The sequence below is a fragment of the Brienomyrus brachyistius genome, chromosome 8 (genome assembly GCF_023856365.1).
Source record: "Brienomyrus brachyistius isolate T26 chromosome 8, BBRACH_0.4, whole genome shotgun sequence".
NCBI classification, from domain to species: Eukaryota; Metazoa; Chordata; class Actinopteri; order Osteoglossiformes; family Mormyridae; genus Brienomyrus; species Brienomyrus brachyistius.
In genome coordinates, this window is record NC_064540.1 from 15,510,149 (window position 1) to 15,527,322 (window position 17,174).

Here is a 17,174-nt window from a genome sequence, read left to right on the forward strand (position 1 = left end):
GACTATAACACATAAATACTTCGGTGTAGTAATATTTTATTTTGTCTTATTTAATCACATTTGATATATACATTAATTTACAACTGATAACTATCTGAAAAACCAAGAATCTATACATTTGCAGTATCCCCTGCCAAAATGTGCTACGTGATTCCACACCATAAAGTCAATCACAGAATAACATCTTAATATCTAGAACATACAGTAGAGGCCCAAATACTCTGTAGCTTTTTGCTTTATTTTTTCAGTAGATTGTGTATAACTTAAGAGCCATTAAACTTGACTTAACATGACTTAGTGCAAACCGTAAAGATCACACCCTCCTACAGTGTAAAAGAACCTGCGGTCGGATCAGAGAAGCTCTTGTAGTGGGGGGGGGACGATACCCATTCTTGTGTCCGACGTACGGGGGAAAGCTGGGGAAGGAGCCAAAGTTTAAGCGGCTGGGATGAGCAGGCGTTCTGCCATGCTGCCAGAAGCCAGAGTAAGGAAACACGCCCCAGCACAGCAGTGGGAGAACCTGCTTTAACTCCTGCAGGCTCAGGTGGTCCTGCTTACAGTCAGATAGTTTGCCACGGAACATTCATCAAAGAGCCTCACAGACTCGGAGAGTACCACAGGGGCGTCTACAAACCATCCAAAGATCGATCTTCTTCATAACACTCCTTCTTTAAGGAGTAAATTCTGTCAGAAGCGTTCCTTACAGTCTCAGAAATACCCTAACTTATAATTTTCGCACAGGCAATTCATTCACATTCTGATAGAAGCAGGAACGTCTCGAGGCAGATGAGCTCAGGATCACATTGTCATTGTGTAAAGGGAATCACACTAGAATGAAAGAGCCTGTCAGCCAATGAATGATGACGATGAAGATGGTGGTAATGGGAGGAAAGCAGCTCGGCCCAGCCCGCTGAAAGCACACGCCCAAGTCATTCTTTATTCCATCTATCTCGCTGAAGCCCAGACTCTACTTCTGGTTCCTCAGCAGTTCGTCAATTTGGGTTTTGTACATGTTCTTCACGTCGTCCAGGTCCAGCCGCAGCTCCTCCGCCTCCTCTGCCTTCTCACCGTACATCTGCAGGATGGTGTTGTGTCTCTGTTCCAGCTCCTGGAGGGACAGAGAGAATGGAAGGACATTAAAACCACAGGCGGCTCCAGGACCGCGTAGCTGTTCCACCGGGACAGCAGGGAAAAAAAGAGGCTTTCAGTAGTTCAAATTAACCAAGTCAGGGGCTCGGGGTTTTCAGTTCAGGGACATAAAGAAAATGACAGGACAAAGGCCAAGTTGGCAACGTAAGACCGAGATCCTGGTCGATAAAGACTGGGGAATGTTGGTGATTATTTATCAATGCAATGTACTACGAGTAGACAAATGTGCCTGGATTACGCTCCTCCTACCAAATGTGCAAGAATCGTTTTATGATCCACCTGAATGATACCTTTACATTTATTTGTTTGGCAGAGGCTTATGCCGAAAGCGATATACAAATCGGGAGAGCAGGGTCAGCTAGTCCCCGGAGGAACTGGGATCGAGGGCTTTGCTCAAGGGCCCATTGGTGACATCACTGTGTGGACCTCCATCTCATCACAGGAACGGTATCCTGACACAGTAAGCCATACACCACCCAGACATTAGCATGACCGCTAAAGCTGTGGCAGCTACGCGTCACGTGATGATCATGTCATACAAAACATCTACCACTAAAAGGCCGACGTCATCGGCCCTCACCTTCAGCTGCACCCGCAGTCGGGGGATCTCCTTCACCTTCTCCTCCATCTCGTCATACTGATTGGTCAGCTTGACCAGCTCCTCTGCCATTATGGAGCGGGTCTTCTCCAAGGTGGAGATCTCGAGCTGGGAGGATAAGTAACCATTAACGTGTGTGGCCGTCATTATGTGTATATATATATATATATATGATATATAATCGACATCAGCAATACAACACAGGAGCTAATGAACACTTCTGATCTCAGAAAAGCCTCGGAGATCAGCTGTGCAGAAGGAGATGGAAGCAGAGGCTCACTGTAGGTTCTCATCCCAGCTGAGAATTTCGATCCTCGTGGATTTAAAGAGGCCAAGTTAACGTTCCTTCAGCCATTTTAAAGCTCAATGAACCCCTGAAAACATGTCATCAACAACACTGAGCAGGCGGAAGGGACTCCTTTGGGAGAGAGGGAGGGGGGGGGGGGTGGGGGGGGAGAGCACTCTTGGGGGGGGGAGGGCGGCGTCGTGCCTGCAGCTGGACGATTTCCCCCTCCCGGAGCTTCAGCTGCGACTGCAGGTTCTCGATGATGCTGGAACCGCCGCCAAGGCGCGCCGCCTCGTACAGGTTACTCGCACTCGCCGATGTGTGCATCGCGCCAAATGGGTGATCGAGGGAGTCGTCCTGAAGTGGAGGAGAAGAGGAGCGGTGAGCAGCGACTCCTTTACCCCTAACCCACCTGACAGGCTAAGAACTCTTTGCTTTAATTATACGGAATTGCAATTAGCTCATCATGTTATCTACTTCGTACTTTGCTTACTGCTTATCTTGATACATACTGTTCAATGCACAGTCATTCAGGAATCTCATTCCCCCCCCCCCCCCCCCATTTTATCCTTGCCTAACCAACAAAACCAATTCTGAGGTATAAGCCAAGGTTAAGTTATGCTGCCCTCTAGTGGAGGAAAGCAGAATGGCCCCTTTTACATGAAAGAGATGCCTTGCTGTTTTTGACATGTGCTCCGCCCCAGTTCTGAAGAATGAATGAGGCCCTCAGTATAATTATGGACTGAAGGAAACTGAGTGACCATTATCACAGAATATCACTCATCACAAATTACTGTAAAAGACCAGTACGGGGAAGCGAAGCGACCCACCTGAGAAAATACAGAAGTCTGTAGGCCACTGGTGTCGCCCCCGCTGATGGAGCTGGAGCGAGACAGGGTGGGCGTGGAGGGGGTGGGGGCCTCAGTCACAGAGAGCACCAGGGCTTTCCTCTCCTGCTGGGAATGCCGCGAGGTGAGATCAGGCAGATGCAGTGCAGGGTACAGCTTGACATAACGTACCCGAGTGCCCTTACCCTTTCTCTGAGGGCTTCCTGGGCCAGGTAGCATTTCTTCTTCTCCTGCTCCACCTTCATTTTCTCCATCTCCAGCTGATTGGTGAGGAGCAGCTGGGAGGGGGGAGGGAGCGAAGGCAGAAGTATCGTCAGCAAGGGGCCCCTCGGCAGAGGTCGCAGGCCATCGCAGCTCTGCAGAGCTTACCTTCTCCTTCCGGGCCTCCTCAAGTGCCCGCACATGTTCCCCCCTCAGGTTCTCCAGCTCCACACGTTCCCTGAGGAGAGGGCATGGGGCACCAGGTCACAATCTAGATGCTCTGGGACTGAATGGCCTGAGCACAGAGCCTAGCTGAGCGCTATCATCTCACTGACTGCAATTCCCAGAATTCTAAGATCCTTCTGGTTTGTGTTATTAGGGAACACAGCTCCTGAGATGCCCCCACCCCTGACCAGAACCTTCCACGCTACCTGCTGCTGTCGTCCTCCATCTGCTCCCTCCGGGCCTTCTCCACGTCCAGCTGGCCCTGGAGGCGGCCCTTCTCCTGCCGCAGCAGGGAATTCTGGGACTCCAGCGAGGCCAGCTGGGATTTGACCGCAAGCAGCTCCTCGGCGCCCGAACGTTCCCTCTCCACGGCAACAGCGAGCTGGGCCTGAGCATCAGCTGGGTGGGTGGGGCACCACTTAGCTACAGGCAGACAGGGCCCCACCCCAAATTCCCATTTTGGACTGCATCACCACTCGCTGCTCACCGAGTCGGTCAGAGATGTTCTTCTCCAACTTCTCCCAGGACGCCGTCTGGCCCCCTAGCGAGGCCTGCAGGTTCTCGATCTGCCTGAGCAGTGGTCGTGTCGCCGAGGTGACACTCTGACTCAGCTCCTGGTTCCGTGTCTCTGCCGCCTGAAGCCTCTGCGGGAGACAGCGGGGCATCAGGTGCTTGCATGGACCACCGCAGAATGCCCCCCCCCCCCAGAAGGCCTGCGTGTGGCTGCCCCTGACCTGCTGCAGCTCCCCAATCTCCTCCCGCAGGTAGTCCTCCTTCCTGGCCTGCTGCTGCTCTGCTCGCTGGAGCGCCAGCCGCAGGTCTGCCACCTGGTGGAGAAGCAGGGGAAGAACAGCGCAGGGAGCAAGTGAAATTCTGAACATATATGTGGACAGATTATACAATAAAGATACGTCCATCCATCTTCCAACCGGTTTGGGCTGGGAGCATATCCCATGACACACAGGAGACAGTGGACACGCTGAATGAGACCATGAGACAACAAAGTGTGATGAGAACAGGCTAGGACACATAGCCCACCTGGTTAGCCAGCGCCTCCTGCTGAAGGCGTGACTCCTCCTGCACCTTCTCCAGCGCCATGCTGAGCCTCTCCTTCGCCTCCACCTCCCGGCTGAGCGCCGCCTCCTGCGCCTCGCTGTCCTTGGTGGCGTTGGCCTTGTGCATCTCGGCCAGTTCCCTGTGGAGGAAGCAGAGTGACGGTGGAGTCCCCACTGGTCTGGAGGCTGGAGGACGTCCGTCGCCTTTACCAACCTCAGCCACTAGCTGTTTTTAGCCATCTGGTTAGACAAGCCAGCTGGTCCCTAAGCAAGCGCCTCGATTCCATACAATCACAGCCTTAAATTAAAGGCCATAACAAATGCTGATGATTAGCTTCTGCAGTTCAGTCTCTGCCCACCAATAGAGGCTGGATGTATTTTCTGAAATAGGGACCCCAGTTATAGTGAACACCAGCTTCTGCCATTAATGAAGGCATAGGCACTTAATTAGCCAGCTTGCTCATGCGCTCAGACCCAGATTGCTAAAAAGAAAAAATCACTTAACATGGTATTTAAAGGAATACTTTCAATTTTACCATCTTTACTGCTTTATGTAATAAAAGTTTGGTAATATTTCAGTTACAGTCCTAGATTTTTAATTAAAGCTGGGGGTAATTTATTATACATTTAAAGAAAAAATCTACCTTCCTCTAATGAAAACGCCACCTTTGCAGTATATAAAACTGCTGGATCAATAGGGTTCATGGCAGCTGTGTAATTCTGCATTCTGTGTGCGGATGGACACAGCAGATGCGGCCAGCTGCCAGCAGATGGCTCCAGTGAGGCTGCCTACTTGTAGGCGCTGTCCAGGGCGGCCTGCAGACTGCGGTTCTTCTCCCACAGCTCGTCGGTGTCACTCTGCAGCCTGCCCAGCTCCCTCTCCTGCATCTCCACCATCCCATTTAGCTTCTTGATGTTCTCGCGGTGCTGCTTCTCTACCTCCTCCTTGCCGTCCAGAACCTGCGGGCGAGAGGGAGGGTGAAGGCCTGCAGTGCGGCGCACAGAGACCCCCCAGCTCGGACAGAGTCGTGGGCCTGACCTGCTGCAGGTGTTTCAGCTCCTCCTCCAGCTCCTTGATCCTCTTGGCCTGTTTGGCCATCTGGCTGTCGCTCTCCTTCTCTTTTCCCCGAAGCTTCTTGATGATGTTGGAATGCTGTAGGTGCTGCTTGGACAGCTTCTCGCCTGCCAGGCAGACAGGGCTCTCAGCACGGATTTGGTCACCTCTAAGGCTCCGGCTTGAATCAGCAAAGCGGCCCCCGGTGGCCTTACCTTCCTCCAGCAGACCCCGGATCTGCTCCTCTTTCTCTCGGATTAGTTCCAGCGTCTCGTTAGACCGGAGCCGCGTCGACAGCTCCTCCCGCATCCCCTTCATTTCCTAAAACAGGTCGGTGCAGGTTAGTAAGGATGGGGAATTGAACATTTATTGATTGACCAAACTACACAGATCTACAAATTAACCAGCACTTAGCAGCACCAAGGGTTTTAGCAGAGGGGAAATTATACATGTCAGAGTGTGTGAGGGAACATTCACGTGTGATCGGTCAAAGGGTGGCGCGTGACATTCACGTGTGATCGGTCAAAGGGTGGCGCGTGACATTCACGTGTGATCGGTCAAAGGGTGGCGCGTGACATTCACGTGTGATCGGTCAAAGGGTGGCGCGTGACATTCACGTGTGATCGGTCAAAGGGTGGCGCGTGACATTCACGTGTGATCGGTCAAAGGGTGGCGCGTGACATTCACGTGTGATCGGTCAAAGGGTGGCGCGTGACATTCACGTGTGATCGGTCAAAGGGTAACGCGTGACATTCACGTGTGATCGGTCAAAGGGTAACGCGTGACATTCACGTGGTGATCGGTCAAAGGGTAACGCGTGACATTCACGTGTGATCGGTCAAAGGGTAACGCGTGACATTCACGTGTGATCGGTCAAAGGTTAACGCGTGACATTCACGTGTGATCGGTCAAAGGTTAATGCGTGACATTCACGTGTGATCGGTCAAAGGGTGGCGCGTGACATTCACGTGTGATCGGTCAAAGGGTGGCGCGTGACATTCACATGTGATCGGTCAAAGGGTGGCGCGTGACATTCACATGTGATCGGTCAAAGGGTAACGCGTGACATTCACATGTGATCGGTCAAAGGGTAACGCGTGACATTCACATGTGATCGGTCAAAGGGTGGCGCGTGACATTCACGTGTGACGTGACTCTCACCTTCATGGTGGAGTCCCGCTCCTTACAGGCCAGCTGGGCCTTCTTCTCGGAGTCAGCGAGGCGCTGGGTGAATTCCTCCCGCAGTGAGTGAATGTTAGTGTTCTCCTCCTTCAGATTGACCATCTCACTACACAACAAGACCACAGCTGCATCACGCTAAATTATGCCACGTGGGAAACATGTAACAGGAACCCATCTCAATTAACCAGGAAAGTCTTTAGTTGGTGTACTAGGTACTAATTGGGGTGTACCTTCCATTTTAGTATGGTTTTAAAAGCAAGACAAGAGCCTGGTCAGCAACATTCAAGACACCTTAGTGGAGTAAAGTCAGACACTCACTCTTTGAGGTTGTCAAACTCCTCCTCTAGTCGAGCTTTATCTTTGCTGAGACCCAAGAGCTGTGACTCTCTCAGCTCAAGACGGCTTGTCAGCTCATCAATAATCTGCAGGAAATGTACAGAAAATCTCAGCAAACAATCCAATGAGTGCTTTCACCTTTCTCCGGTACATCCTGGACCCTTTCTCAGGAAGCACAGAACACTACAATCCCTTACTGGACAAAACGTAACACACCCCAGACAAGATGCCAGTCTATCGCAGAGCGTACATACACAGACACACATTTAAAGATACCAATTCAAGGTCATGTTTACGAGCTGCGGGAGAAAACCCGTCAAGCACAGGGACACCACGCCACTCGACACAGAGAGAGGAAGACTCAAGGCCACCTTCCACACTTGACTTGATCCCAAAGCCCTTCAGATCCCCCTTCTTAAAACAAAAGCAGGGCAGATCTGTTAGCATTACAATCCTACAAAAATCGCCATAAAACCATAAGTGCAGTGATGTCTGTTTATTCCCTATTCTATTTTACTGGAGGAAATGATGTATAACTGAGGTAATTAAGCTCCTGGCGGTGAAGAGGAGCTGGCAGGTGAGTACCTTCTGAAGCTCTGTAATCCGATAGCCTGAGCTCTCCCTGGCTTCCCCCACGCCTGCCGGCTCCGTCATCCTGTCCAGATCTCCGGCAGTCCTGCAACCCACACTGGCATCCTCGCGGCCCAGAATCTCCTCAGGCTGCTCACAGTTCACGGGCGTAGCACTTCTGCCGCTCTCCTCCATCTCGTTCTCGTCCAGCGTGTGCTCCCGTGCGGCGCCCGTCAGCCCGTCCCTCACCCTGCTCCTCCTCTTGATCTTCTGGCCCGGCGCTGGGCACCAGTGCGGTCGGGGTGCTGGGGCTGGTGGTGACGGAAGCCAGAGTACACGCCCGCCCCGGGAGCTCGTCGTCGGAATTGATCTCGCTCACGCTGCGGCTATCAGCGACTGCACGCTGAAGGAGTCTATGCGCTCGAAGGCGTCCGACGAGCCGCAGCTCTCCGTCAGCTTTTGGAACTCCTCCAGGCGTTGGAAGTCGGGGCAGGCGGAGGGGGACAGCAGCTGGAAGGAGCTCTGCATCAAGTGCAGGCCGGCCTTGGCCTCGGGCCCCTGCCGGAGCCAGCTGAGCTCTCGCTTAGCACGCTTTCGTGGTCCAGCACTTCGATGTCGCTTGTGGTAGACGTCCCCGACGAGAAGGTGCTCACCGGGGGCGACGGTGTGTGTTGCTCTGCCTGTCCTCCGGTTTGGGGTCTTTGGAGTCCAGTGGGACGTCCTCTGGCGGGACCGGGGTCGTGACTTCGAGGAGCCTTCACATGCCAGGGGCCCAGGAGACCCCGCGCCATCTGGACTGTCTACGGCTTGAGCCACAGGCGGGGAGGGGGGGGCTTGTCTACCTCACTGACGTTTCTGACACAGAACTGGTGCTAACTAAAGCCGCCGTCACCGTCCACAGCGACCGAGTCCTTAGGGCTTGTCAGAGCAGCACAGGGAGCAAAGTGCTCCGAAACGCATTTATTGAGACAATGTCTGTGACGGACACAGGCTTTGACGGTTCCGGGGGAACTGGTTCACTAGTCACCACTTCCTTGAGCACTGGGGCACCCGGCTCCACAGAGTCTGTCTTTTGAGAACTCGCTCTCTCCGTAAGCACAGGGTCCCTTCTCCTCCTCCTGGGGCCTGAGAGACTTGGCTGGGGGCACAGACACCACGCTGGAGGTATTTGCAGTAGGCAGGTCCCCCTGGGACAGGAAGGCACTGAAGAAGCTTTCAGATTCGTCTACAACGGTGCGTGTGACGGGCTTCGTGATGGCCCTCGGTGGACTGGGAGACACTTGGCGCGCATTCCTGCGAGGGGGAGTCCCACTGTCTTACACCCCAGCCACCACTCAGTGAAGTCTTCCCAGGTACATCTGCAATGGGAGGAAGAGGGTATTAAAACAAACTGCTGATAGCTCTGCTGCTAAAACTGGCTATAATAAAGCCACTTATGCCAAATTATCTCACTTTGAAAGTTCTTATATACATGCCTTATATAATTTACACCACTGGCAGATATGTAAATTACTTCACATTTGCACGAGTTACTACGTTTGGGGGAAACCGGAATTAGAATATTGCTGACTTATAAGAAATAACTATTATTAGTAACGAACATGGCTGCAATGTAAATATTTGCATGCAATGTTTATTTTTGCACTTTGTCAACTATATTTAAAATCTTGAAGGGTCCACTGCCCGACCAGCCGCGTTCTATGGAGAAATAAGACGAGCTCGGTTTTCAGGCTTGTTATTAAGCGTCCCGAAACCAAAAACGTAAATACAGACGAGGAAGGGCTTCACTTACCATCATAAGTCGGCAACCGCTATCTCGCCCCACTGCTCTTCATCTTTAATGTCCAAAACCCTGTCTATGGACTTCTGGGCGCTCGTCAGCGCTTGCTTGGCAAAACTGGATAAATGCGAAGCGTTAAACCAACTCATGGCTCTCCGTGTAGTTACCAGATAAACGGCAAAGCGATGGAAGGAGTGTACAGGCGCGCGATAACCCGGGTAGCTAGTTAGCATCCCCATGACGACAATGCAGGTAACAAACTAGCGAGTTACGCCCTTGAGTCCGAGCTATAAGCTATTAGAGCGTCCGCGTCGCTCCAAACGATCATTTTAGTACAGAAGGTGGCTATTCGGCGCTGTTACGCCATGTCTGACTTCGCCTAGCATTATTAACTCTAGCGTGTAAATGTGTTTTTCATCTTCCGCGTTCACTTCCTATCCACGTCGCACCGACCAGGCGAGTTGCGTCATTTCCTGTGGAATGTCACTCCCGTTTAAAGGGACGCCCACGCGGCTCCCAAACCGATTTTTTCTATCAAACCATATACACGTCAGAAAAAGGTTACCAATGCAATGCAGATACATTATTAACTTAACATTACTTTACGTGGTATTCTGTGGTATTTTATATGATGACGGACTTCATTGTAAGTCAGAGATTGACATTAGAAATATCATGACGGGAAACTGAAGCGGTGCAGTAGTTATAAACGGGATCAGACACATACAACATAAAGGCACAGTATGAAGGGACGATAGATAGATTGATAGATAATGTACTGTATACAAACAACCAACTTTTTTGCATGTTTGTTGTGTTGATTGTGATGTTAAGCATTTAAGAGCAACTCTATTAGGAAGGGCCTGGAAAAAGCAAAGACTGAATGGTATCCAGTATGAGGCATCTGGTATCAGGCTATCAGAACTATTGTTCTTCTTTACCTGTAACTAATGAACCATGTGTAGATCCCACACCTTCCACACAGACAGAAATATGCCAGTGAGTGGAGGAAAAATGTTTTTAATTGTGGATTGTTACTGAAAACAGGCGCAAAGGGGTACAGTTAAACATGCAAAAGTGAGATGGAAGATATATGTGCGTCATCCTCCCGTCGGTCTTTTCATCTTTATCCATGAGGTTTGCAGTTAAAAAAAAGGCAGGCTGCGTAAATCAATTTGACGCTTTGCACAGGACAGTGGTTCAACGTTCTGTAGCCTCACAACAGTTAAATGACACATAAAACTGAAATGCATACAGTTTAGGGTTAGCAGGAAGTAACACATGAATACGAAATGTCTAATGATTTACTGACTCGAGGAACGTTTTTTTAAAAACAGACCAGTCAGGAACACTGAATATAATCTGTAAAATACACCCCCCCACTTCATCACAGTGAGGAAACAGAGGCTATACTGACACAAATGCTATTAGTAAGCACTGCATTTCTGCTGAGCTGTATTGCACAGCGTGGCTGCTGGGGGCGGTCCTGCCCCGTCGGCCTACGTGCTCAGGCTGAGTTTGAAGAGCAAGGTTTGTGGGGAGGTGATGTCTGCCACGGCCAGCTCCTGTCCGTCTGTCAGGCCGAGCTCTGCCAAACAAAAGCGGCCGTCCTTTAGGTATGCCCTTAAAATAAACCCAGGGTTTGCAAATACACAAATGTACATATTTCATGTTCACAGGAAAGTCCAAACCCAGAGCCGGTGAAGGACTTGGATTACCTTTCAATGTTTTACAAAGATTCGCCCCGTGTTCTCTCTTCTATAGAGGATATGGTCTACAAAGAAAACATGGATCTATCAGATTTTTGGAGAAGAAAAACAAGAAGATCAATAGATAGAAAGAAAGAAATATCACCTGTAAATATAATGTCTTATTTTTCCCTTCCAAAGTGGCCTGTGATGGCCGGTGATTTCATCTGTCTGCAATGAAACAGTTTATTTTTACATACCAAACGCTATCTACTGAGACAAAGCTCTCCCTGCACTACCCCATCCACTCACAGGGTGGCGCTCTCAGTCAGGTAGTTCAGCACATCCTGCAGCTTGGCCGAGGGGGCGAACTGCAGCTCCTGAGGCACCTGGCTGCAGGCGGGGGCAGTTCTCCTGGTGGCCGTCAAAAGCAGAGGAAACACGTGAGGACCACTGACAAGAGCCCTCACCCTGCCAGACCGGCGTCCACTTTAACGAGACGGGTGTGTGAAACGACGGGCGAGAAATATGTAGGAGAGACTGACCACCAGTCACCTGCTGCTGCCACTCGGATTCACGGACACCCCAGCATTTAATCTGAAGTCACAGAGCTCCAAACCCACCTTCCTGTCCGCCTCAAACGTGTAGGTGTACAGGCCGTCGACGTCGTTGAACATCAGGTAGTTGTTCAGTGAAATGTAGGCACTGTGGAAAAGAGAGCGGGATTAGCCAAGACAGGCGTCAATAAGCAGCTGGGGAATGAGAAATAATTGGGGAACGGAGCCAGAACTGACCTCGACGCAATCTTGAAGACCTCAGTGGCACACGCAGCTGGGGGGGATTAAAACAAACAAAAGGCAACAACGTCATCAAAATGTCATCGTCACATTGCCGCCTTGTGTTGCTGATTACCGACAGGCTCTCTCAGCCACTGCAGGCAAAAGGACCAACACGGCAAACTCGAAACACGCACAGGACGTACCCGCGATGACGGCGTTTGTGGACGCGACGGCGGGAATGATCCTTTTCACAACCCCTGGGAAGCAGAAATGAAAGCCCAGTCTACTGACTGCTCCAGAACGAGACACCTTAACTCACCTAAATACTCACAAGCACATTCATGCAGCTAAACTCCAATATTGCAAAATCTAACTAGACTGAAAATCGTCATTCTTCCCCGTGAAAAGCGTTTAATAATAATAGAGATATCAGTCCAGTTTCTAGGTTGTGTCGACATTTCCGGCCCTGCGGGACCCCTTGCCCTGGGCTCACCCTGAGTCAGTCTGTAGGTCACGCCGGTGATGCTGAACTTGTCCGCTCTCTCCCGTGATCTCTGGAACACCCACTGGATGTGTTTGGGGTCGTCCCGTCCAGCGACACACCGTCTGGGGGAAACATGGCCAAAGGAAGTTAGGGATGCCACGCGGGGCAAAACCATCGCTCACCGGAATCTCCCACTAGAGTGGAACGAGGTGGTGGGGGTGTCCGAGAACCCACCGCCAAAGGGATACTCCTTGGGCCACTGCAGTAGACGGACATACTCCACGCAGTGCTCAGGCAGCCGAGGCATAGAGGCGATGGTACACATGGGGTAGGTGATCTGTGAAAAGGACTCATGTAAGTAAACATGCATACCCACACCACCAAAGGTTCCCCTCTAGGGACAGTCACTGAAAAGCAGTGGGGGTCCCATTCACAATCTCAGTGCTTCTTACCCACTAAGCTACACACGGTCACACCAATTGGGAACGACAGCATCTCGAAGCAACAACATTGGAGCTCCCTGAGGGGACCTGATCCTACAACCTCATGGTCACGGACATGGCGCTTCTCATTCACCACACCAGTGCCAGCCCACTTCTACTCCTCCTAATCACATGATGCTCTTTCAGCATCCTAAAACAGTCAATAACCTCCTTACTGAGAACTAGCTCCAAGAGGAAAAACTATTATTTCTGAAAGTTTCATTTAACTGCACTGCCCAGGTTTTCCCAGGCATCTGACTTACTCCTGCAGTCCAAAGACAGGTAATGTAGGAGAATCACTGCCCCTATTATAGTTAAAGTGTGTGATTCTGTGTGTGAGTATATGTGATAGACGGGCATCCGGTTCAGAGCGTGCCCAGTGCAGCCTGGGACAAGCTCCAGTCCCCACACCAACAATCCTCTCTTCATATGGGCGTGCCTGATACAGATCGATCGCACCCTAATCCATTAAGTCCTTAAGATGGTTATTTCATAGACAGAAACACACCTGCGGAGGGTAGAGCTCCAGGGTACATTCAATACAGGCAGTCATGCCAGGCAGGATGACCCGGGCGTTGCCCTTGAAGCCCTCGGTACCTCCATCGATGAGTGGGATAACGGAGGACGGATCCAGCACACCGTCCTCGAAAGTCAGCAGTGACATCTAGTGGAGGGAAGTGGAAAAGCAGCAGGTCAGTGGCACACGGAGGCACGCCCACAGAGGTGCACACTGGTGTGATCCATAAAGAGGCGTACCAGCATGCCATTCATCCACCGGCGGGCGATGATGGAATCCAGGCCGCACACGACAATGTGGAACTCTGAAACATGGCAAAGAGCCAAGTGAGGATTTCGCCGGCTGTGCTGTGACTGAGGCCTTCTGGGTAAATCCCACCGTCACTGAAACTTTTATACTGATTCCATGCTGATGGAAGAAACAATATTTGCAGTGCCCAGCAGGCCCAGAGTGGCCAATAGGGAGACTCGGGGGGGGGGGGGGGGGGGGGGGGGGCATTAGCTGGTGAGTCAGTCAGAAACAAAATTATTTGACAAGTTTAAAACTGAGCCTGTCAGAAACAAAATAATTTCGTGACAATTAAATTCTACACCAATGCATCAGAAAGTTAACCAGCAAGTTTAGAGAAATGCACAAAGACGCACCATCACATTCACGGATTCATAATGAAATATGAGTTATAATATTACAGGGCAGACAGCAAGTGCTGTTATATAAAAACTGGCCTCACCAACAAAACTTTACTGAAAGCACGACGGAGCCAAAAATACAGCGGATTCATAAGGATATTAAGAGGCTTCCTGTCAGGGCATCCCAGTATGGCGTGAGTCCTCTGCCAAGGTGACGCATGTTTCAGAATACCAACGAGAGAAGTGAAGGAGGTGCTGTACTTACGCCGGTAAAATGACTCATCCAAGTCTTGGATTTTCTTAAAATGTCTGACTGGGTTAAGGAAAAGCAGGACCTGTACTGTACATACTAAAGAAGCCCCTCCCATCCTTAAAGTGAGTCAGTAATGTTAGATTACTGTTACATTTCAGCGAAGGCAGAGCTGACCGTCCCTGCAGCTGGAGGATACGCGATCACGTTACATCCTGGGATTCGCCGGTTGATAAATTCAGCTGCCACCTCAGCTTTGGGGCGACCCACATCTTTAGGCCTTGTAAAAGAAACCCAGGAAAATAAGAGAGAGCTGATAATTACAGAAGTAGGCGGTTCAGTAAAACATGAAATATAAAAATTTAAATACACAAAGAGAAGAAAATGGTTTTTATGAACACTGACCTGAAGAGGAACTGCCTGTTTAGGTTGGACAGATCAATGGTGTCCATATCCACAAGGTGAATGTCTCGAAAACCTGACAGAGCCTTAGTGACACAGGACAGGAGGACAAGCTTTTACCAACATCCAACACAGATTTCCTATAGCACAGACAAGTAAACTGTGTCTATCTCTACACGGCAGCTGGGCGATTAGTAACAGACTCCCGATTCATAAGACAGTGACGTAAGACATGAGCAAGCAGTAATCATAAATCTGTCCATCACACTGTTAAATATGCACAAAGAAGTGTGTGAATATCGAATGCAAATAACATTAAAGCAGCTCTGCTTCAATGACAAACAGTAAATCACACCCCGAGACCAGAAGGCCCAAACTGAGAGGGGCCATACCAGGCTTTTCAGGAGTTCACATCCTAAGCCGCCAGCTCCGATGACCAGAATCTTGCATGTTTCCAATAAAAACTGAAGCAACTGAAGAAAAAAAACATTCACATATATTCACAGCTGATCCAGTTTAAGTGTCACATTGTTCCTGGGGTCTCAGATTCTAGAGATAGCATGTCAGAGGTTCTGCTATAAAGCAAGATTAGGGCAGGGTAGATTTAATCTGCCAGGGGTGCTGAAGAATGATTTTCCAGTAACATGCTGTACATATGCATTAAATATGAGAAAGTAAAAAAATGGGGACCACTGCAAAGAGCAAATGCGCTGTTTCCTCACAAAACGCCAAGTCGGGTTAACCTTCTCTCAGCAGCAATAGAGGCTATTATGATGTATGATGCTTAAGCCGCATTCATTTTATATTTTCGTTTTCAGACTCAGCTCGGCTTATTTCGCGCAGGTAATTCATTGCCGCAGGTATATGCTCCCCACCTTGGGGCTCGGTCCGAAGTCGGGGTGCGTGAAGGGCCCCGCACGCTCTAGGAACTTGCTCACGTGATTCCAGCGCCCGTCCCAATTTGCGTCGTCTAGCGCCATCCTGCGCGGAACGGAGGCAAGGATCAGGCTCAGATTGCAAACGCCCCACAAATCCGTACATTATACTTCACCACATCTACGGGGGCATTGAAGCTCCATAAAGAATTAACAGCTTTGCTCATGGATGGTGACTCTATCGTGACCACGGGGCGTCTGTCATTTCTTAAGCATGCTAGTGGATGTCAGTCTGTTCTCTACATTTGCCAAAATATTCACAAGATTATATTTCTGAAATTCATCAGATACTATATTATGCACAACACACCATTTAAACTGCTTATTTTTTATTATACTGTGACAATCAGTAATTGTTAAGCTTGTCTTTATATTCAATTCCACAGTAGATCTGATGGGTGAGATACACAAGCTATCCAAAGTGTGACTCTCGCGTGCATCGTTATACTGGCAAATACATAAAATAAAAGTCAATATTTATCCTCCATGTATCATGTAGAAATTTAGCGTGATGCGCAATGTATCGCAGGAAAGGCGTGCCAGAGTACACAGGGTACAGTGTTATGTTGACAGACAGCCTGCCCAAAACTGGGGTCACCGTACTTTACAAGTATTGAAGTCTTATTAAATCTGACGGCGGGCTGCAATTAGGAGTATCGTGTGAATTCAGCAATACTGTCCATTGTGACATATCGTGGTTTAGCTGATTTAGATAAATAGCCTTTGTTTGATTTCAGACATTAGCTAGCTAGTTCTGAATGCTTTGCTAGCCAATTCATTATCAGATGTCTGCAGCACTCCCATATCTTCATAACCTCAAACCTGCTATCAGTTTTTATCGTTTCAGCACTAACTTCTGAGCCAGCTCCTCTATTCTCCTTCTTTTCTTCTCCCTAAAATGAGAGAGTAAAAGAAGGTTCATACACGCTCGGTTTCAAACGAAACTGATAAGCATAAGTCGTCCAGTCAGGATCTACTGAAGCTTCTGTTCTAACTAATACTTACGGCTCCTCTACATCCGCCATATTTCCATGATCCGCCGCCTTCCCAATATGCTTCGCGCGAACCGACTGGTCCAATCAGAGGTAAATCCGGGGGTCTCCGCTTTCTTGGTAGATACCAACTGGTTTGGTTGCATTACGGTAATGTCATGCAGAGGAATGGTAGGCTTATTCAGCTTATCTGCTTAATAATAGTGAGAAGTAAAAGCATGTGTTCAGGATTGGATTTTGGAATCCTATGTCACCGAATATTAGAAACGATGGCCAATAATTTATTTTCAGTTAATCCTAGTAAGCTCCATCCATCTGATGACAGTCTGCCACAGGGTATGCACTTCCATAGATTTAGAGACAGAAATGGACATAAAGTGAATGTCTTTTCAAGGAAACACAAGAACACAGCTGAAATGCAGGAGAAAATTGGGAGAACATACAAACAGTATTAACTTCAATAAAGTACTATCCTATCCTATCCTATCCTATCCTAACTTAAACACAGTTCTACTCTCCCTCACTTCATCCCCTGGCATCAACAACAGGGAACCCAGCACTCACTGCTGTCCTGTGCAACCCTACCTGATTCGCTTCCTTCTGATCTGTTGATCCACTGTCCCACCTACCTGCACAGCCCTTCACGAGTGACTCCGCTCCCCCGTGATGTCATTCACTTCAGAGTCAGTGCAGGCTTTGCTGAATTGCAGCAGCAAAGGACTAAGTGAACCA

At 49.5% G+C, this 17,174-nt stretch overlaps 2 protein-coding genes across 2 annotated transcripts; both read right to left on the reverse strand.

Annotated features, from left to right (window-relative positions):
• Nucleotides 1–19: 19 nt before the first annotated feature.
• Nucleotides 20–9,524, reverse strand: tmf1 (TATA element modulatory factor 1). Its single transcript, XM_049022382.1, is given in 27 exon segments — nt 20–1,108; nt 1,730–1,855; nt 2,238–2,390; nt 2,864–2,986; nt 3,067–3,159; nt 3,251–3,320; nt 3,514–3,706; nt 3,795–3,951; nt 4,042–4,134; nt 4,346–4,502; nt 5,156–5,322; nt 5,402–5,544; nt 5,632–5,737; nt 6,578–6,704; nt 6,917–7,020; nt 7,520–7,733; nt 7,735–7,897; nt 7,900–8,067; nt 8,070–8,172; nt 8,175–8,254; nt 8,257–8,346; nt 8,349–8,438; nt 8,441–8,604; nt 8,606–8,763; nt 8,765–8,862; nt 9,297–9,309; nt 9,311–9,524. Coding segments are annotated over 27 exon segments (3,507 nt in total). The 5' UTR covers nt 9,524; the 3' UTR covers nt 20–967.
• A 764-nt stretch (nt 9,525–10,288) lies between these two features.
• On the reverse strand, nt 10,289–16,506 carry uba3 (ubiquitin-like modifier activating enzyme 3). The gene is given in 22 exon segments (XM_049023841.1): nt 10,289–10,872; nt 11,003–11,027; nt 11,029–11,058; nt 11,139–11,177; nt 11,179–11,203; nt 11,285–11,376; nt 11,378–11,386; nt 11,596–11,677; nt 11,767–11,803; nt 11,955–12,008; nt 12,245–12,340; nt 12,343–12,357; nt 12,470–12,572; nt 13,226–13,381; nt 13,474–13,538; nt 14,129–14,172; nt 14,313–14,393; nt 14,519–14,601; nt 14,908–14,988; nt 15,391–15,496; nt 16,305–16,343; nt 16,456–16,506. Coding segments are annotated over 22 exon segments (1,371 nt in total). The 5' UTR covers nt 16,476–16,506; the 3' UTR covers nt 10,289–10,783.
• Between the last annotated feature and the right edge of the window lie 668 nt (nt 16,507–17,174).